The 21,760-nt window shown below is 45.0% G+C and overlaps 1 protein-coding gene across 2 annotated transcripts; it reads left to right on the top strand.

The window, feature by feature from the left end:
* The first annotated feature begins 865 nt into the window (after window positions 1-865).
* On the top strand, window positions 866-20,026 carry BORA (BORA aurora kinase A activator). 2 transcript variants are annotated; one of them, XM_079972773.1, is made up of 12 exons: window positions 867-1,016; window positions 3,305-3,475; window positions 4,561-4,667; window positions 4,874-4,919; window positions 7,220-7,301; window positions 8,279-8,344; window positions 8,809-8,865; window positions 10,050-10,273; window positions 12,918-13,071; window positions 13,486-14,063; window positions 16,928-17,059; window positions 19,610-20,026. In XM_079972773.1, the coding sequence occupies exons 2-12, from the start codon at window positions 3,320-3,322 to the stop codon at window positions 19,697-19,699; spliced, it is 1,692 nt and encodes a 563-aa protein (XP_079828899.1). In that variant the 5' UTR covers window positions 867-1,016; window positions 3,305-3,319; the 3' UTR covers window positions 19,700-20,026. The 2 variants fall into 2 exon arrangements, with proteins under 2 accessions (XP_079828900.1, XP_079828899.1); XM_079972774.1 differs by lacking the exon at window positions 8,809-8,865 and having other exon boundaries at window positions 866-1,016.
* The last annotated feature ends 1,734 nt before the right edge of the window (window positions 20,027-21,760 follow it).

Below are 21,760 nucleotides of genomic sequence, written 5' to 3'. Positions count from 1 at the left end.
ATATCTATACACCATATCTATATGAAACACAGATCTATAACATATATAACGGATCTAACTATATAAAACGTATAAAGTATATAAATGTATAGATATACCTCCGTTTATAATATGTATGCAGATATGCTGTGTGTGTATTATTGTGCATATTATATATACAGTATATATAAAAAATTATATATACTGTATTATAGATATCTATATATAACCACACGCACACCCTTAACACACACACACACATCATATATATGGATGTGTTAAGCGTGTGCGTGTGGTTATATCTATATGATATCTATATAGACCATATTTATCTATATAAAACACAGATATATAACGGATCTATCTATATAAAACATGTATAATATATATGTGTCTGCTTGTGTATATCACATATATAATACATATAGAAATATAGATATCTATTATGTGTTTTTCTATACAGATATGCTGTATATATGTGTGTGTGTTATAGATATATAATGCTCAATATATTACGAGTGTGTATAAAAGACGAGAAAGAAATGTTTCAATGGTTCAGAGAGGACCGTTTTCAATTCAGTACCGGAAGTTTTGCTCTCTGCTACGTTCCCTTACCTCTATGGCTTTCCCGCTGCTAGTGCGAACGAGGCCCCGCCTCGCGCGGCCTGACGGAGGGCGCCTGCGTGAGCTTGGGTCTCCGCTGCTCCATTGGTCCGCTCCCTCGCTCGCGGCCCCGCCTCCTCCTTCCCCTCCCCGCCAATGGGAGCGTCCGTCCGTTTTGAATTGAAGCCCCCCCCCCGCGTCGCTCTGCGTTCCTTTCGCCCACGCGAGCCGGTTAAACCAGGGAAGCGATTCAAATATATATAGAGAGAGAGAGAGCGAGAGATGCTGGCGGGGGGCGGAGCTCCCGCTCTGAGCTGTGATTGGCTGCGCCCGCCGAGGTCTCTCGCGCTGATTGGCCGGCAGGGAAAGAGAAGTTAAAGACCTTGAGCAACTTTGTAAGAGTCGGAAGGAGGGCGAATCCGAATTAGCGGCAGGTAAGATGCTCCTCCTGGGGCTTCGGAAAGGGTTGCATCTACCTGGAAGGGCTTTGCCCGCCTGGTGCCAATATGCGCCATTTATATAGAGGTTTGGTTTTAATTAATTAATATATTGATTGATTGATTAATTAATTAATTAATCAATCATGCTTCAATATATCCTTTTTTGCAGAGCTGCGATCAAGGAGCTGCTCCTGCAAAAGTAGGAGGGGGAATCTTATCCGCAGCCAGAGATCCGCGTTGGTTTCCCCAGCCTTTGTGCCTGCAGCTATTTGCTTCCCAGCTAATAATAATAATAATAATAATAATTTATTATTTATGCCCCGCCCATCTGGCTGAGTTTCCCCAGCCACTCTGGGCGGCTTCCAAGTCGAGTGTTAAAAACAATACGGCATTAAATACAGCTTGCCACATCTATATTGTTGCCTTCATTACAGTGGTACCTCGGGTTACATACGCTTCAGGTTACATACACTTCAGGTTACAGACTCCGCTAACCCAGAAATAGTGCTTCAGGTTAAGAATTTTGCTTCAGGATAAGAACAGAAATCATGCTCCGGCGGCGCAGCAGCAGCAGGAGGCCCCATTAGCTAAAGTCATGCTTCAGGTTAAGAACAGTTTCAGATTAAGAACGGACCTCCAGAATGATTTAAGTACTTAACCCGAGGTACCACTGTATTCTGCTATATATGTTTGTGGGGTTTTGTTTTGTTTTTAATGAAAAAACTGAATAGAAAAAGGGCAGTACAGGAATTGGATCAATCAATAAATTAAATTTAACTGCTTGAGCGCACATCTCTTGGGAGTTGTTCACATTTCAGCTGTTGAGAACTGAAGTGTTGGGATTCTTTCCTGGGGAGAGAAACAAGGAACTAGCTGCTACCCAAGGCCAAGGGACAAAGCCCGTTGGCGCATTGTAAAAATTCTTTCACGTTTGCCACGTTGTTGTTTTTATTTACTTATTATTTGATGTGTTCATATCCCACCTTTTTCTCCATGGAGCTCAAGGTGCCTTATGTGGTTCTTCTCACGCTCCTCATTGCTGCTAAACCACCTGAATTACATCTAGCTTATCTACTCCAGGACATTAATTCTTATAGAACATTACAGGTTGCTAGATTCCTGATTTCAGTTCTTTCATATAAAAGACTTCATGGAATGCTGCATGACTATTAAAAATCCAGTAAACTCTATGCACCATCTTGATCTTCAAGGCCATAACACGGTACATCTAGAGATTGTAAATAATGTGAAAGAGATTATGCGTTGAAATATTTTAGTTGATATTTTAGATTGTAAAATGCTATTTTATCTATTGATTTGTTTTACCTTGTGGGCTTATAGCCGAATAAAGTATTATCTGTCTATCTCACGCTCCTCATTTAAATCCCCCTCAGCAACCCTGAGAGGTAGGTTAGGCTGAGAGACTTTGACTGGCTCCTCAACGTCACCAAGTGAGCTTCGTAGGGAATCAAACCGTGGCCTCCAAGGGTTCACCATACTAACCATTGCACCACCACTGGCAGAAACATCACTGCCCAGCCATGCTAGAATGGGACAGACACCTAGCATTATGTACTTTGTGGTTTTATATTCTGATTTTATCCTGTAAACCGCCCTGAGACCTATAGGTATAGGTATATAAATTCTAATAATCATAATCATAATAGCAGTCTTCCACTGCAAGCTCTGCATATTTGGGCAAGGTGTTTCATACAAAGGGCCAAGGCAGTTGTGAGCTGTGGCAGCCATCCTAGCTTTTGTGGCAATGGAAATTTGAAACAGGATGCCCCGCCAGCCTCTGCCTTGTATTTCTGGGGCATCTTTGCAACGAGGGTAATAATAATAACAATTTATTATTTATACCCCGCCCACCTGGCTGGGTTACCCCAGCCACTCTGGGCGGCTTCCGACAAAATATTAAAATACAATAGTCTGTTAAACATTAAAAGCTTCCCTAAACAGGGCTGCCTTCAGATGTCTTCTGAAAGTCTGGTAGTCATTTTTCTCTTTGACATCTGGTGGGAGGGCGTTCCACAGGGCGGGTGCCACTGCTGAGGAGGCCCTGTGCCTGGTTCCCTGTAACTTGGCTTCTCGCAGCGAGGGAACCGCCAGAAGGCCCTTGGCACTGGATCTCAGTGTCTGTGTTGGCTCTTTAATGTGATTTTCCTGGAACTGATGGGCATTGGAGGACCAACAGATGCCCATCCCTGCCGTAAAGCACACTTTTAATCTGTATGGTGCTGATATGTCTAATGCAAGTACTTTCTTTGTCTGTTTCTTAGGTTCAGCTGACAGTTATGGGTGATGCAAAAGAAGTCAAGATGCAGATTACACCAGAGTCACCTGGGCAGCTCGCAGTCCAGAACCCCTTTGAAAGCCCAAGTGATTATAGCCACCTGCAGGAGCAGATTGTGTCAAGCCCAACAGTATTTAAATCCACAATATCCTCTGTGGTAAGACTTGTGATTTGCCACATGTTGTCGTGTGTATTCTGTTTATTTTCATGCATTTGTATGTCCAAGGTCGTACAAATTAGATCTCTGATGCACACCTGAACAGTTTGCTCTTTCCCTTCAAGGTCTTGGAGGAGAGATGTTTGGGAGAAATAGACCTTGTATCTTCTGAGCTGGAATGGGGGCTGAACTGATGTCTTAACATCTAGGATTAATATTGCAGAGCTGGGTGTCATGGAACCTTGCTCACTGTTACTGATCTTTTTGTATGGGACTCTCCATTCGGCTTCAGGGGAATCTGAGGGTTCCTCGGAATACCACTTGAAAACTACTCTAAGGGAAACTTTTGTCCAACTAGATCAGTGGTTCTCAACCTGTGGGTCCCCAGGTGTTGTTGGACTGTTGGGTCACCAGATGTTGGGTTGAAATAAACGACAGACAAGTGGTGGGTGTCATATGGGAGGCATCTTTCGAGCATGTCTCGGGGAGTCCCTTTTATTGAATATTACAGCATTGCCGCATATGTGCTTGTTGCTGATTGGTTAACACAAGTACAAAGCAAAGGATTACAGCATTGCCACATATGTGCTTGTTGCTGATTGGTTAACACAAGTACAAAGCAAAGGTTACATATAGACATTAATCATCAATAGATTAAAGGGTGGGAAAGGGAACACAGAATTGGACAGGCGTGAAAGCCTCCTTATTAAATTATAACTAGTGATTAATATAGCAAGACTTAAACAATTACTAATGATTAATATATAGCATTCATCCGTAGATGTGGTCAACCAAGCACTAAGAACAGGTCAGAATGCAATGTTTTCATGAACTCATGGTGAACTGAACATTCTAGGGTGATGTGCAGAAGCAAAACTTTCCTTCATCGGACTACAACTCCCATCACCCCTGAGCTCTGGCCTTGCTAGCTAGGGGTGATGGGAGTTGTAGTCCAACATCTGGGGACCCCCAGGTTGAGAAAGGCTGAACTAGATGTTCCTGGGGATGTATGATTGCTTCTTTATCTTGAAACAAGGAAGTTGATTGTGGCATATGTTATTGTAGTGTTTTTTTCCTTCTTTTAGACGCCTGCAAAATTTCGATGGTCTATAGATGAACTAGCTTTAATAAACCCTGTGGAAATAGACTCAGAAGACATACGACGTCAAGCATTGTATCTAAGCCAAGCCAGGTCAGTTTTCTTCTACTGCATTCAGCCAGCAGAACTGATTCTCAAGTTTAATAAATGAGAGTCTTTTTCCTTTGACCTGTTGAAAAGTTGCAACCACCTACCTGGCTTGCTACCCTGATTATTCTGTGTCTTAGAGTTGGTTTATTTTTCTGCAGTAAACTAACAGTACTGTTTTCCTTTTCCTTTTTTAAAAATTCACTTTGTAGAATAGATAAAGAGATGGAAGAAAAAAGACAAAAAGCCATTGAAGAGGTAACCATCAGTACTATCATTTCTTGAGTTAGACATCTTAACGATACATGGAATATAATTTAACCTGTATGTGTAGGTATTTGGTGCCTGAATCCTAGTCTCTGCAGATAGTTCATCACACAGTGAAGCTGTCCCAGGAGTGTATCAGTTCTTTCTGCTGGGGTGTGCATGTGGAAAAGGTAGAACAATCATGTGGGACGTAGAGTTGGTTGAGATCACTCTTTAGCCTTTTAACCTGGAAAGCGTTTTTCCTGGTCTTCGTTATTCAATACAGTGGTGCCTCGCAAGACGGAAAACCCGCTAGACGAAAGGCTTTTCCGTTTTGGAGGCGCTTCGCAAAACGAATTTCCCTATGGGCTTGCTTCGCAAGACGAAAATGTCTTGTGAGTTCCTGCGGGTTTTTTTTCCTCCCCCCCCCTTTTCTAAACCGCTAAGCCGCTTATCAGCTGATCCGCTAAGCCGCTAATAGCGCTAATCCGCTAAGCCGTCAATGGGCTTGCTTCGCAAGACGAAAAAACCGCTAGACGAAGAGAATCGCGGAACGGATTCTTTTCGTCTTGCAAGGCACCACTGTAATCAATTCATTAGTCAATTGCCACATAAGGATTCTCCAGGCAAATTACAAACTTTTAAGGGCATTACATAAAATCAGAAAAAGAACAGTGCATTACAATAAAAGCCAAAGCAGTCAGAGGAGGGGCTCAGGTGAAGACTGAAAATGTGGTTTTGCTATCCTATATTATTTGTTTGTTTTTATGGCATTTTATTGTACTTGAGAGTATGTTTTGTTGTAATATATTGCTGGCTGCTTTGGATAAATATTAATACAGTGGTACCTCGGGTTACAGACGCTTCAGGTTACAGACTCCGCTAACCCAGAAATAGTACCTCAGGTTAAGAACTTTGCTTCAGGATGAGAACAGAAATCGTGTGGCGGCAGCAGGAGTCCCCATTAGCTAAAGTGGTGCTTCAGGTTAAGAACAGTTTCAGGTTAAGAACAGACCTCTGGAACGAATTAAGTACTTAACCCGAGGTACCACTGTAATTATTAGTAGCACTACAATATTCCTCCATAGTTAAAACAAAGGCATCTTGCAATTAGAATGCACTTTTGGTTCTATGAACTGCCCTGAGACCTCCAGGTATAGGGCAGTATATAAATTCAATTAATAATAATAATAATAATAATAATAATTAATAAATAGAAAAGGGCTCTATCAGAGGAAAGGGCTCTAGGCTACTCTTCCTCCTGACACAATTAAGTTTGTAAAAACAAAACACAATTATCTCATTTAGTTTGACATGTTCTTCCTGTTGTCTAGGAACTTTGCAGCACACAGTCCACCAAATAGTTTGATGTGGAAGCATCCAGGAAGAACTCTGTCACAGAATTGTAGTTGAAGGGACTCGGGGTCATTTAGTCCAGCCCCCTGCAATGTGGGAGTTATGTGATGAGTTGTTTTGATTCAGTAGTGTTTGGAGTGGGGTACATTGAACCTGTGCTAAGGTAGCTGTGCATGCATTCACAATAAACGGGGAGGTTGTGTTAAATGTTTTTTGGTACGCAGATGGTGGCAACACTCAAACTTTAGTCTAACGTGAATAAGCAGGAATTGGCCTCAGTGAGCCTTCGGCTCCTGCAATCCTCTCTCGCACGTCACAACTGGGGGTGCCGGGGAGCGGAGGAGTCTGGAAGGTTTTGCTTCTGCTGAACTGCAGCTTACGTTACCTAGATCAAGAAACTGTGGTTAGCATGAAGTGTGACTTGTTTCAAACAAGCCATCTTTGAGCAATAGCTACCAAAGTTGGCTTTATTAGCTAACCGTAGTTAAGATGAATCACATCATCAGATCTAACAAACAAACAAAATTCTTTCCAGTAGCACCTTAGAGAGCGACTAAGTTTGTTATTGAGCTTTCGTGTGCAGGCACACTTCTTCAGATATCTGAAGAATCTTCTGGTATCTGAAGAAGTGTGCATGCACATGAAACCTCATACCAATAACAAACTTAGTTGGTCTCTAAGGTGCTACTGGAAGGAATTTTTTGGTTTGTTTGTTCTGACTACGGCAGACCAATATGGCTACCTACTTGTAACTAGAACTATCATCAGATCTAGACAACGTGGCAAGCTGCACTCAAGTCACACCCACACCATAGATGGCTTCCCCCAAAGAATCATGGGAATTGTAGTTCCTAGGAATTATAGCATGGTGGGGAGTAAACTACTCCTTTGTGCTCTAAATTGACTGTTGCCCACAATGTCATGGTAAACACATAACAACATTTTCCTTTTTTTAGTTCTTCACCAAAAGCATCATTGTTCCATCTCCTTGGACTGATCACAGTGAGAAACAGGTTTCTCAGTTTAACTCCACTCGGTGTAAGTATTGTCTCTTGTATCAAAGTGGGAAATGTTCACATGCAAACCGCTTAGATAAGGGATGGGAACCCTCCGTGGGTCACATTGGGCATGGTTTTGTGTGGCCTGCAATATGAGATTCTAATAAAACAAGTGAATTGCACAACACTGAACCATGTCCTGCCAGGTGACATTTGGCTGGAGGAGAGACATGGAACATGACTTCTTCCTCTGATTGAAGCTGTCAGGGAGGGACTGTGGGACCAAGGATTCTTTAACTCCACCTGTGTACTAAGCCCTCTTACTGAGAGTGCCCAAAGTCCTTGGGAACTGATGCCTATTATACAATTTCCCTCCTGCTGGAAAAGTCTAAATGTACCAAGCTGAGCAGCTTTTTGGAACTGCCACATTGACTGATTTGAACTGCAGCCAAATGTAAACGTGGCAGGCCACTTTCAATGTACAGCGGTACCTCAGGTTGCGAACAGGATCCGTTCCGGAGCTCCGTTCGCAACCTGAATGGAACGCAACCCGCATCTGCGCGTCTGTGCACGCGCACACCGCGATTCGCCGCTTCTGCGCATGCGTGTGGTATCATTTTGCACATCTGCGCATGTGCAAGCGGCGAAACCCGGAAGTAACCCTTTCCGGTATTTCTGGGTCGCCGTGGGACACAACCTGAAAGCGCGCAACCTGAAGCGGATGTAACAAGAGATATGACTGTATTGGAAATATTGTCCCATTAGCACACGCATATTGGGACTTCCTTTCCTTGTGCTCTCCTAAGCCCCCCCCCACCACCACCACCACCATGGATGAACCTGTGGAACAGATTTGCTGGCAGGAGTTGTGCAAGGAGAGAGGAGAAGTCCTGTTGTGCTGAGTGGAAGTCTGCACCAGCAGAACCTTGGGGTGGTGCTGGATATGTTAAATGATTCTTCTATTGTTTCTGCGTTAATGTTACACCAGCTTTTAACTGGGAACTTGATATCTTGCAGGTATCGATCTAAGTAACGCTTCGCCAGTTAGCAGAGAAATCACTGTGCAACCTGGGAGAAACAATGGTTTGTATGAAACGAGATGAGGAAGGGGAAACTTGCTCAGTGCAATGTGTTGTCTATTGTGCCTCAATCTAACTGCATGCAGAGCACAGCTTCTCATTCCATCCAAACCTGAGAACCTGTGATTAATATTAAACTGGCCCGTTTGGAAAAAGACAACTTCAAACCGTAGAGTTTAAAACTGGTGTGTTCCAACTACTCGTATCCAAAGTTTAGGGTTCAGACGACTTGCCAAATGGCAGTCAATAGAAAAGGAGATGAAGACTTTCAATTTCCTTGTGGTTGTGCAGGAGGTGGGGGGTGCTGTGCATTGCTTGGCTTGCTATCATTGGGACACATTGTAGTTTGTTGTGATGTCCAAATGCAGTTATTCTTAACAAATCATGATCATGATGTTTTGGGTGGTTTCTTTTTTCAAGCTTTGACCCTGATGACTTTGCCCTAAACATTCTGTTTGTTCTCTGCAGCTGCTTGCCAGACAGTATTATCTCTGCCTGTTGATTTTGACATAGAAAAAATACTAGGTATGTAATGTGGGGAGAACTGCTCATCTAGATCCAGTCTCTGTAGAAATGGGCGCGATGGGAGTTTTTGTGAGGTGATGGTGGCAATGGTAATGCCATCGTTCCCTCTGTTCCTGCTGTCTAGTCTTGGGCGCCATTGCTTATGAGAAAGGTACTGGCACACTCAGGGGAAGCCCCAAGTTTTGAGGAACTACAAAACATCTTAAGGAAGTAAGAAGGGGACGCAAAACTCAGTGAGCTCTGAGTGTAATTCATGGCCATGAAGTGCTGAGTGGTTTTGGGGAAGGGGAGACAGAAACCAGGTGAGAGGGAGAAATGAATGAAATATGGTAGAAACTATGAGCCAGAGCTCTCCATGCTGCAACACCTTTTTCATTGGTTCTAGTTGTTTATATATAGGTTGCGTCCAGTGCTTGTTCTGCTTAGAGTAAAGCCACTGAAATTAATAAGTGTGTTCTATTAAATTCAGTGGGTCTGATTAGCACTTGGTTAGATGCAAACCATAATTTTGAACCTTCCTTGAACACTTCATATTTCCGATCTCCATGAAATCACCACAACTGTGTAAGGAAAGTTTGGCGTTCTTCCTTTCCCCCCATAGCACAGAGTTCTGAGGCTGTGAGTTTATCTGGTGCCACACAGCCAGCTCGCGACTGAAGGAATAGTTCAGCTAGACTTGTGGCAATGCCTGCTCTGCCCTATGCAGATCATCAACTGTCTCTGTGGCGATGCTGCAGCACATTGTGGGTGGGAGATTCGACTGCAATCCTGTGTGTGTACTCATACCCCATGGGTTTTAAGTAGCCCTAAATGCACTCCTAAGGGCTTCAAAGGGCTGTGCTAAGCCAGCTACTGGATTTTGTAATAGCTTTTCCTTCGTGCTTTATTAGATTCACAGTGGTATATGGGGTTAAGAACTTAATTTGTTCTGGAGGTCTGTTCTTAACCTGAAACCGTTCTTAATCTGATACCACTTTAGCTAATGGGGCCTCCCGCCGCATGATTTCTGTTCTCATCCTGAGGTAAAGTTCTTAACCTGAGGTACTATTTCTGGGTTAGCAGCGTCTGTAACCCGAGGTACCACTGTACTTATTTAATGCTAGCTATGTAAGGAATAACAACTTGACTTGCAGCATCTGTGTGGAAATGGTTTCCTTGACAGCTGTGATTCTTGCGTTCCTCAGGTGAATATTTTAAACCCGATGAATTGGCCGACCAGTCTCAGGAAAGCTTGAGCACTTCCTCGTTGAGGAGAAAGCTTTTTTTAGACGAGAACGGAAGCCTCTCGTCGGAGAGCTTCTCCCCTTCTCCTCAGAGTCCACACAATGTCCCAGCCTCTCTTGGAGTACTGTGTTCAATTGACATCTCTCCAGTCCGCTGTAGAAGCCCTCTAAATACATCCAGCTCGGTAAGGAGTTTGCGCTTGGCATCTTGCTCCTACAAGCCAGACGCTTTCAGTATGGTAGCATGCCTATGAAACAAGCATCTTGGTGGGCTGGTGCCCTTTAGATGTTGCAGAGGACAGCTCCTGGCCAGTGCTGCTGATCCAGGTACACAGGTGTTTGCTGGTGGTGGTCTTCAGCTGAGCTGTATTTAGTGTCATTGGCTGGTTGAATGCCGAGAAATGGTGGGAGGAAGTAGCTGGAGAACCGCCAAGGGAAGAAGGCTCAGAGCCTGGGAAATGGTGGTCAGAAGGAGCAGACTGGGACTATACAGTGGTGCCCCGCAAGACGAATGCCTCACAAGACGAAAAACTCGCTAGACGAAAGGGTTTTCCGTTTTTCGAGGTGCTTCGCAAGACGAATTTCCCTATGGGCTTGCTTCGCAAAACGAAAACGTCTTGCGGGTTTGCTTCCTTTTTCTTAAAGCCGTTAATACCCGGGGAATCCGCGCTCCGCAAGACGAAAAAATCGCAAGACGAAGCAACTCGCGGAACGAATTAATTTCGTCTTGCGAGGCACCACTGTATGGAACTTGCCGAACTGACCGGGAGACTCCAAGACCAGAGAAGAGACGGTGGAAGAAGATTGGAAGAAGTTTAAGGAATATTTGAAGGGGAAAAAAAATGTTAATATTTAAATCTTAGAATAGCTTTGGAAGTGGATATAGGCGGTAGGATTAGAAGTAGAAGGTAATGTATTTTATAAGTGATAAAATGTGAAGTTTTTTATGGTTAAAGTAAGTGTGGGGAAGGAAATATGGTTAGAACTTATGATATATGTAAACTGCTAAAGATGAAGTAAAATGAAAATCAGATAGGTGGGACTTGGGGAAGCCCACTTAACAATGTTTAGAGAAATAAGGATATGACAATAATTTGTTTGTATTGTGTGTTTTTTCCTGTCTGTGTTTTTTATTTGTGTTATAAAATGAATGAAAATTGTTTGAAAAACAAAACAAGGAGCAGACTGGGAGGAGGTGGTGTCAGAAGCAGAAGAGGTAACAGGACTTAGTGAGCTGGGAGAGTCTGTGACAGAGAAAGTTCAGAATTAGAGGCAGAATCTTAAAACAGGAGAGGAGGAAGGCAAAGTGGCAGAGATGCATCAGGCTGGTGAAAAGGCATGAATATTTCTCCTCCTGCTACAAGCTTCCCCCGCCTCGGTCTCCCAGAACCAGGAGAGGCGTAAAAAGGACGGAGGAGAGATTAGTGACATACAGGCGCAGTCTCAGATTGCTTTGGGGAAACCCTGGTGAAGAGGGGAGTTAGGTAGCTGTGGGGTGGCAGGGACCTTCAGTCCCGGCAGCTGCTTCGTGGGGCAAGACCTGTTGGAGATGTGTTGCCGCGCTCATTACCCCGATGCTCCTTTATTTTTGCTAATAAAGAGCTAGCTTCACTTCCTTTGTGTGGTGTACTGCTAGCTTGCAGTGCTTACCGTTCCTATTTGTAGGAAGGAAAAAACCAATCACTGTGGTTCATTAGGAATCCCAACAGCTTTTCCTATCCTTGCTTTGACTCCTTTCAGCTCCAGCCAGTGGTCAGGCATGGTTGGCGCTGGAGACCAGGAATATCCAGAGGGCCACAAGTTCCCTAGCCTTGCATTAGAGGATTTAGTTTCTACCTTGCTGAACCAACATCACGTGGCTGTTGTATCCCTCTGGAAAACTTGTGCATCAAACTGCTTTTTGGTACACATTGTTTGGTCACACCATAGGAGAAGTCGACTTTCAGAAATTCAGGCACCAGCCATGAGTTTGGAATGTGCATAGACACACTGAGGAATTCAGTTCAGAGTGGCTACAAATATTCTGTCAGAGCAAGCAATTCTGCCCCCGCCACATGCTGCTCTGGGGGTTATCTTACCCTCATCCCGAGACATTTTGGGCAGGGGTGTGGTGCTGCACTAGTCAAGGGTCCTTGCATGGGCTTCCACTAGCAGGATCAGTTTGCTGAATCGGGTCCAGTGTGTGAACCCTTGGAATCCAAATAGAATGTTGAGCAGGGATTCTCACAGCTAGGAAGAGGTCTTCTGTGTCTGCCTTGTATTCTGATGAACTGTGGTTCTTGCCATATTTCTGACCCACTGCTGAGTTGGAGGCCCTATTTGAATCAAGCCAGCGTGCTTAATTTTGAGCTCAAGACTTTGAAAAGAAGGGTGGTGGCCTCATTTGGTGGCAGTAATTGAAAGAGCTGGGCTGTGGTAGGCTAGGAATGTTTCAGAATTCACTGGCGTTTAGGCCCTTCTCTGTGTGCCTCCTCCATGAGAGATCTGGAGGGCAGACAAAATGAGAACGGGCCTTTTCTGCAGTGGCTCCATGCTTGTGGAATACTCTCCCTAAAGAGACTCTCCAGGCACCTTCATTACATATCTTTAGGTGCCAGGCAGAAACATTTGCCTTCTCCCAGGCCTTTGGCTAATGAGCCAGTCTTTGCCCTTTTAAACTGGGGGGGGGGGGGTATTCCTTTTACCATGTGGTGCATTTTTGTGTTTTTATATTGTAAACAACCCTCTGCTCCTTGGATGAAGGGCAGTATAGAAATAGAAGAGAGCGAGCCATTCTAGGTGTGCAACTGTTGTTTAACCTTCTTTGGAACTTTTCTTACATGTTGAAAGGGCCAGTTTTCCTCCAGCCCAATTCAGGGAGGCTCCAGGACCTGCAGTTTGGGAAGCATGCCGAGTCCTTCGTTTCCAGAGAGGAGTCCTGCAAATATTCCTTCTCCAGCTTTTTCCCCGATTGGCATTCAGATAAGAAAGACACCACTGTCAGGTATTTTTGCAATTTTGCTTAAGTGGTTGATCAGACTGATTTGCTGTTGCATGCTTTTAACCACTTGGGGCTGGGGGCGCTTTGGGACAAAAGAAATGGTGTAGAAATAAACCCTAATAATACAGTACATATGCATTTGATTGGCCCATTTCATCTTTGAACTGGAACCGAGCCAAGAAAACCTCCCTAATACAGTCCTGAGCGTCCGAAAGCTTTCCCGTTTTCCTATGATTTTTCTGTCCTAACAAGCCTGAAATCTACAATAAGGTGGTTGCTGTTTTGTCTTGCATTTTGCATCCCAGAATATTTGTAACCCTTTTTCCCCCCGGTCTCCTTTAGGAATTTACTGTTTTGAAGCGGTTTCACTTATTATCTGTTCATGTTTCTACCCCCACCTCCTTTCCCCAAATGCAGATCAAAGACAATTCACTTTTCGCTCCCCGGACATTCCTTCTGTTTCTAACTCCTGCCGACTAACTCCTGCTGCGATCAGGAATTCCTACACAGAATGCTCTCCATTAAAAAGTTGTTCCCCCATGAGACTTGTGGCTCGCAGAGGAACGACATTTTATCAGAGCTCCCTTGTTTGTCTGCCTTTGGCACCTGAAAGTTTGAGCGAAGGGCAGGAGGAGGGAGCCAAGGCTTTGCCTGCAGAAACGTCCTTGCCAGCAGAATCGAAGGTCAACCTGCACCCGTTGAACGGGGATGCGTTTGCGCATAGCACCCATTTGGTGGTTGCCCGGGTGTCGATCTCACCAGACGTGCCTGAAGCCCGCAAGGAAGGGCTGACATTTCTCCACGACCCGGGTAGTTTCAAGGAAAACTATACGGTGGATATGGTTGATCCGGAGATGTTGGACGAGAACTTGGTAAAGGGATTGGCGGAGAATAGTGGCGCGCCAATGGCTGGCTTCAGTATTGAAAGTTCTTGCATGTGCATGTCGCCTCTAGCTGAAAGCAGCGCCAGTCCCTGCGAGAGCAGTAGCATGCAGGTAAGGCTACTGCCTTGATTTTTTAGGCATTCTGGGCCCTGCACACTTGGAACTGTATCTTCATACCTTGGGTCCATTGTGGTCTCAAATTTAGTGAAGGTGCCATCTTGGATACCGTATTTTTTGCTCTATAAGACACACTTTTCCCCCTCCAAAAATTAAGGGGAAATGTGGGTGCATCTTACGGAGCAAATGCAGGCTCCTTGGCTTCAGTGAAAGTAACGCGAAGCTGCCTGAAGCCTTCGGAGTGCAGCGGGAACTCCTGCTGCGCTCCTTGGCTTCAGGGATAGCCGCCTGAAGCCAGGAGAGTCTTGCTCTCCTGGCTTCAGCGAAAGGAACCTGAATCCTCCGGAGAGCAAGACTCTCCTGCCTTCAGCAGAGAGGGAGAGCTGCGCAGCGCTCCTTCAGCGAAGCGGGAGGAGAAATGGAAGGGGCTCCGTTTCTCCTGCCGCTTCGCTGAAGGGGCACTGAGCAGAGAGGGGAAGATTTTTTTCTTCTTCTCCCCCTCTAAAACAAGGTGCGTCCTATGTTCGGCGTCCTATACAGCGAAAAATATGGTATATGCTGGAAACCCTGTCTGTACGGCTAGGGGATGGGAACCCCTAGAAGGACACTGACAAACTGGAACGTGTCCAGAGGAGGGCAACCAAAATGGTCAAAGGCCTGGAAACGATGCCTTATGAGGAACGGCTAAGGGAGCTGGGCATGTTTAGCCTGGAGAAGAGGAGGTTAAGGGGTGATATGATAGCCATGTTCAAATATATAAAAGGATGTCACATAGAGGAGGGAGAAAGGTTGTTTTCTGCTGCTCCAGAGAAGCGGACACGGAGCAATGGATCCAAACTACAAGAAAGAAGATTCCACCTAAACATTAGGAAGAACTTCCTGACAGTAAGAGCTGTTTGACAGTGGAATTTGCTGCCAAGGAGTGTGGTGGAGTCTCCTTCTTTGGAGGTCTTTAAGCAGAGGCTTGACAACCATATGTCAGGAGTGCTCTGATGGTGTTTCCTGCTTGGCAGGGGGTTGGACTCAATGGCCCTTGTGGTCTCTTCCAACTCTATGATTCTAACCTGTGGCCCTCCAAATGTTGCTGGACTCTCAACTCCCATCAATCCCCAGCAACTTCTTGAGTGCCACAGGTTCCCCATGTCCAGCCTTCCAGCAGCTGCTATTCATGCTACATCTAAATGGAAACTCCCATGTTCAGCACCAGTATACCTTTAGCCAAAGGGGGGGAAGTCATTGTTTTTCATGCTCTGCTTGCGATGCTTGGAGGTGGCTGGCTGACTGCTGAAAACAGTGCTGTTGTTACTCAGCAGAGTTATTATTTTCAGTCATATTTTCCCTTGGAGACATGCTGGGATCCATGTATTTTTCTAGATGTGTTGAAAGAGGTGTGTATGTACGCATAGGAAAAGACACATATTCCCTGTAGGAAACTAGCAGCCTTGTACCGGGCGTTGCTCAGGAATCCAGTCAGCCATCTTGATTCAAAATGGAGTCCTGTTGTATCCACCCATAAACAGAATCGTGTTCCTTGATCTCAGGAACCCCTCTACGCAAAAGATATGAATGAGGTGGAGAGTGTTGGTGTGTTTGTGAGGACACGAAGAAATGGGAGAGGGCATAGAGGTGGAAAACAAGCAAACTTAGGACACCAGTTCTAAAAGTTAAATTATTCTTGTAACACCCAGTTCAAGGGAGGGAGGAAGACAAAATCTGAACTGCTGGAGAACACTGCATTCTTATACCTGAAGTAGTTGTAAGGTTGTGTTAAAAATACAAGCAAAATGTCTCCTTAGCTATGGCTGTATCCATAGTTTCTTGGGTGACCCTTTTCAGTGGTAATCTTGTGGCTGTGCTGTGCTTAGGCAGAGACACTGGAGGAAATCCTTTAGCCAAGAATATTTCCCCTAGGGACGCTTCCATGCACACTAAGCCCACAATGTTTGCACATTTAACTTGTGCACATTCAGGTTTATGTGTGTGGCTAAAAATAAAAGTGGAATTGAAAGGATGGAAGGTTCTGGGGGAAATGACTTTGGCAATCCCACCCACCGTCAAACCCAATGTGTTTTGGCTATAAGCAGTTTTGGCTTTAGGTGCAATCCCCGGAACGTAACCCCCACATACCATATTTTTCGCTCCATAGGACGCACTTTCCCCCCTCCAAAAATGAAGGGGAAATGTGTGTGCGTCCTATGGAGCGAATGCAGGCTTTCGCTGAAGCCTGGAGAGTGAGAGGGGTCGGTGCGCACCTCTCGCTCTCCAGGCTTCAGGCAGCGATCTGCAAGCCTTCTGAGCGCAGCGGGAGTTCCCGCCGGGCTCCGAAGGCTTGCGGATAGCAGCCTGTTCTGGGGGCTGGGGTTGGGGGAAGCTCGGACTTCCCCCGTCCCCAGCCCCGCAAGCTCAGCGCGCAACCTCGCCACCGCTCCTGGACCTGTTCTGGGGGCTGGGGTCGGCAGAAGCTCGGGCTTCCCCAGCCCCACGCCTGAGGGGGGGAATAATTTTTTTCCCTTTATTTCCCCACCCCTAAAAACTAGGTGCACCCTATGGTCCGGTGCGCCCTATGGAGCAAAAAATACAGTAAGTTGTGGGCTTCCAGTACATCAATGGACAATTTGTTGTGGCTTGTTCTGTGTGAAATGGAAGAAAGCAAGCTTTCCTGTTTTTGAGCTTCCCATTTGTGGCTTGGTTTGGACCGGCGAAGGCGATGGACTTCTGTTCTGCCAAGCCATCTTGTCTTATCAGGGTGATGGCAATGCTAGGTTTTTGTCTTTTGGTATGCTGCAATTTCTCCATCTTCTCACTGCTTTTTAAAAACTGATGAATATCACTTCTCTTCTCTCATTTCTTTGTGCCAGGCGGACAGTGGTTACAGCACTCAGACTTGTACTAGCAGTCTGATGGACACAGCTGCATCGGAGACGAGTTGCCGAGACAATGACACTCATGTTTGTGAGACTCGGAAGAAATTTAATGTTTACAAAACAAAGGTAGGAGTGGTATTAGCTAAAGCATCTGGTTTCGAATGTGTTTTTTGTGTAGGTTTCTAGCCCTTACGCTTGCAGAGACACGACTGCAAGTGTGTGAGAGGGGCCTCTTGAAGTCTCTGAAGCCAGACCGATGGCAAAGAAATTCTGTGCATGTCTATTTGGCAGTCCTCGAAAAGTATATGAGAATTTAACTCCCTGTGGAGTATAAGATTTTTCAGCCTGAGACATCTAGTGGATTTAAAAAACTGTAAAAATAATAATACTGCCCACCTGTGTTAGTAACATTCTTAACAGTTCTGAATTATTTTTGTTCCTCCCAGTTTTATCCTTGCAGTTAGTGTAGCTGCACTCTGCCCCAGCACCTTCACATTCATTTTAATCAAATATATTATTATTATTATTAATAATAATAATAATAATAATAATACCCCATAATACCCTGCCCATCTGGCTGGGTTTCCTTAGCCACTCTGGGCAGCTTCCAACGCAAAATATTAAAATACAGTGGTCTATTAAACATTAAAAGCTTCCCTAAACAGGGCTGCCTTCAGGTGTCTTCTGAAAGTCTGGTACAGTGGTACCCGGGTTAAGAACTTAATTCGTTCTGGAGATCTGTTCTTAACCTGAAACTGTTCTTAACCCGATGTACTATTTCTGGGTTAGCGCAGTCTGTAACCTGAAGCGTATGTAACCCGAGGTACCACAGTAGTTGTTTATGTCTCTGACATCTGGTGGGAGGCGTTCCACAGGGCGGGTGCCACTACCGAGAAGGCCCTCTGCTGGTTTCCTGTAACTTTGCTTCTCGCAGTGAGGGAACCGCCAGAAGGCCCTCGGCGTTGGATCTCAGTGTCCGGGCAGAATGATGGGGTGGAGACGCTCCTTCAGGTATACTGGAGCTGCTTCACGTGATGTGACTCTGAAGCAGCACTGAAGTTCTCCCATACTTTCCACCTTGATAAACTTCACAGGGAAGCAAAGGTCTATTGGCTTGGTCCTTAGTTAGCTGCTGCGTTCTTCCCTGATTAAACGGGTTGAAAGGGAGTGGTCAGGACAGCTGCTGCTTTAAATGTTGCAGAGAGCCAATTCCTTTTGGCTTCCTGGAATACCGTATTTTTCGCTCTATAACACGCACCAGACCATAACACGCACATAGTTTTTAGAGGAGGAAAACAAGAAAAAAAATATTCTAAATGAAACAGTGGATGTATGATTTTTGTGGTTCATGCTGTGGCCACAGACAGGTGATCTGACAGTGAGTTTGGAGTAGCCCAATGCAAAAATCCTGAGGATCCATGTGGATCCATGCTTTGTAACCACGTTTTTGTACCACTGTGACCCTAGGCAACAGTGGGTGCGTGATTTTTTTGGTGCAAGATGTAGCCATGAACATGCTATGTGATCTGATGGTGAATTTGGGGTGACCCAATGCAAAAATCCTGAGGATCCATGTGGATCCGTGCTTTGTAACCACGTTTTTGCACCACTGTGACCCTAGGCAACAGTGGGTGCATGATTTTTTTGGTGCAGGATGTAGCCATGAACATGTTATGTGATCTGATGGTGAATTTGGGGTGACCCAATGCAAAAATCCTGAGGATCCATGTGGATCCATGCTTTGTAACCACGTTTTTGCACCACTGTGACCCTAGGCCACAGTGGGTGCATGATTTTTTTGGTGCAGGCTGTAGCCATGGACATGCTATGTTATCTGATGGTGAATTTGGGGTGACCCAGTGCAAAGATCCTGTGGATCCATGCTTTGTAACCACGTTTTTGCACCATTGCAGCCCCAGGCAACAGTGGGTGCGTGATTTTTTTGGTACAGACTGTAGCCATGGACATGTAATGTGATCTGATGGTGAATTTGGGGTGACCCAATGCAAAAATCCTGAGGATCCATGTGGATCCGTGCTTTGTCACCACGTTTTAAATGGGGAGGGAAGGAAAAACACAGAAGGGACAAGAAGCACAAGAGGGGTGTGCGGAGAAGCAGCTGGCTAAGAATGCAGGGGAGGAGTTTAACGGGGTGGGGGGGAGGAAAGGAAGGCAAAAGTCCCCCCCCCAAGCCAGCCCTCTCTCTCTCTCTCCCACCTGCATGTTTTTCGGCTGCCTGCGAGTCCCTAGAGCACGGAGAGGAGGAGGTGGTGGGCTGGAGCCTGCACGCAGTGTGACTAGGAAAGAATTAGAAGGAAGGACTCGATCCTTTCCTTAACCCTCTGCTTGCCAGGAGGGCAGGGGATTCCCTGCTCTTTGTTGAGTTTGAGCAAACACAACAACAGAAGCGGGTGGGCAGTAAGACCCTGAGGCAGAATGCAGGAAAGCAGCAGCTTCTGCCTTCCCTCCGCCCCACCGCCCGATCTTATTTTTGCCTGATTTTTGCCTATTTTTGCCCCTGCGCTCCGGCGAGTCAGCTCCAGGGACCACACATTCGCTCAATAACACGCACAGACATTTCCCCTTACTTTTTAGGAGAAAAAATCTGCGTGTTATAGAGCGAAATTTACGGTAAATCTAATTGTGTGCCCTTGTATTTTCTCTCTCCTTCTCAAGCAAGGAAAAGCCACTCCTAACTTTTGGACTGAAAATGAGCCTGTTACTCAATCCAGAAACCATCTTGTAGAAATGCCGCGGTCAAAGTGATTTGCACATCTGCTTATATGCTTTCTGCGGAGCAACTGTTCACCGTGATGCTTAAGTGGGGTTTTTGAGATGCATGGGAGGAAGACTTGACTGGCACAACTGCTTTCCACTATCAGAAGGATTGTTGAGCAGAGAGCATGTGAAAATGACTCCTGATAACCCTAAGGTCTGATCATACAGGCCCCTGGTAGCTGGGGTGTCGGCAGGACTAAATTGAGATGCTGCTTTGTGGTGGCTGTTCATGGTTGCCACAAGAAAAGGTTTACCACACCAGAGACATGCGCACATCCTCCATGTGGAGATTCAGTTCTTGCAAAAGGCACTTCAGGGGAAAAAACATACAGAATCGTGCAATGAAAAATTATAAGCACCAACAGTAGAAATTTCCCCGCGTTGTTTGCTTGCTATGAAAATGAGTTGTAGTTGTAGATAATGATTGCATTTTTACTTTTAAAATCTCGTCAGAAGTGTATCATATCCACTATAATACAGTGCATTGTTTCCTAATGGTCATTGGGTGTTGGTTTTTTTACATATTAGTGAACACCAATTGCGTATTTTATTCCCTCCCTGCCCCCTCCAATTTTGGAATGAATTGTTAATCAAATGTAATAAAGTCTTCACACCCAGGTTGAAAGTTGTATCTGCAATTTCTGGTGCTCAGTACTGGTGCACCTGGGATAACAATCTGTTTCATAAGTTGGATCTTTAATACCTTCAAAGTACCTGAGCACTGGATTTTTTGTCACCTTTGCATGCATTCCCCTCCTCTAACTTCCTTTTAGCTGTTAAGGGAAACTCGGCATGGGAAGAAAAACAAGAATGGTCAACTACTTTGGCAGTGTAAGCTCTGCACCCCTCTGATAATGTGTCAGTAGGGTTTAGCAAGAATTCACAATTTTAGTACAGCTCAAAACTAGGAGCCTGCGAATGTCAGTGTCAGGGAAATTCCCTTCTGCGTGGAAGGATCATGGGATTAGATGTCGTCCGGCCCTCCACAAGGTCTGAGGGACAGTTTGCTGACCCCTGGCGTAAGTGTACTATAAAAACCAAACCAATAAAGTTCCCTGTGGAGGTGCATCTCAACGTGATTAATGGGCTCGGGCACTCCCATCGTGCTAACTAGCCTCTTGGAGTGGAGCAGGGAGGAGAGGGCAACCTCTAACTTAAATGTATTCCTGAGCAGCTTTGGCAACAATAGCTTATTCAAATGTGTCAGAATTCACAGAAGGAATTTTTGAGATAAACGCAAGGCAAGAGCCACCTGTGGCCTCCATTTATTTTTTTCAATTTTGCAGAGACACAAGATGGAGATAGGGACAAACATTTAACTGAACCTAGTGCAGAACTCTGAATGTAGACAACAAATTTTGCTTTTAAAAGAACTTTACCAGCTCATGGCCCTGTTGTCTGATAAAGATGTACAGTGGTACCTCAGGTTAAGTACTTAATTCGTTCCAGAGGTCCGTACTTAACCTGAAACTGTTCTTAACCTGAAGCACCACTTTAGCTAATGGGGCCTCCAGCTGCTGCCATGCTGCCGGAGCATGATTTCTGTTCTCATCCTGAAGCAAAGTTCTTAACCTGAAGCACTATTTCTGGATTAGCGGAGTCTGTAACCTGATGCGTATGTAACCCGAGGTACCACTGTACACTCGAATGGATTAGAATCTCAGCAGTACGTGCTCTACTGACATCCAACATTAAATTCTCCTATTCAGTATATTTTTATTTCTATTCCTTCTCAGACTAATGCCCCAATTTTACACATTCTTTTTAAATCGTTCTCTAACATGCTTGATCTAAGGTTCCATTTCCTAGTTCGAAATTAGGTTCCTTCCATTTACTGTTTGTCTTCTGCAACCACACTTTAAACACTTTTAGCAGAATTCGGTAAGTATCTGTCACTGGCAAATGCCTTCCAGTTTTTTTCTCTTGTGGCACAGCCTTCTCCATAACACACTCGCTTCTATGTGCAGGAAATTTCTGTTTGACTGCTACATTTATGAAGGGAGCCACCTAGCTATAGGCTATGCAAGCCAGATACAAGTTTTACCATCT

The sequence above is a fragment of the Podarcis cretensis genome (genome assembly GCF_951804945.1).
Source record: "Podarcis cretensis genome assembly, chromosome: 4".
NCBI lineage: Eukaryota > Metazoa > Chordata > Lepidosauria > Squamata > Lacertidae > Podarcis > Podarcis cretensis.
Note: the sequence above shows the minus strand (reverse complement) of the source record. Positions and strands in the feature narration are given on the sequence as shown.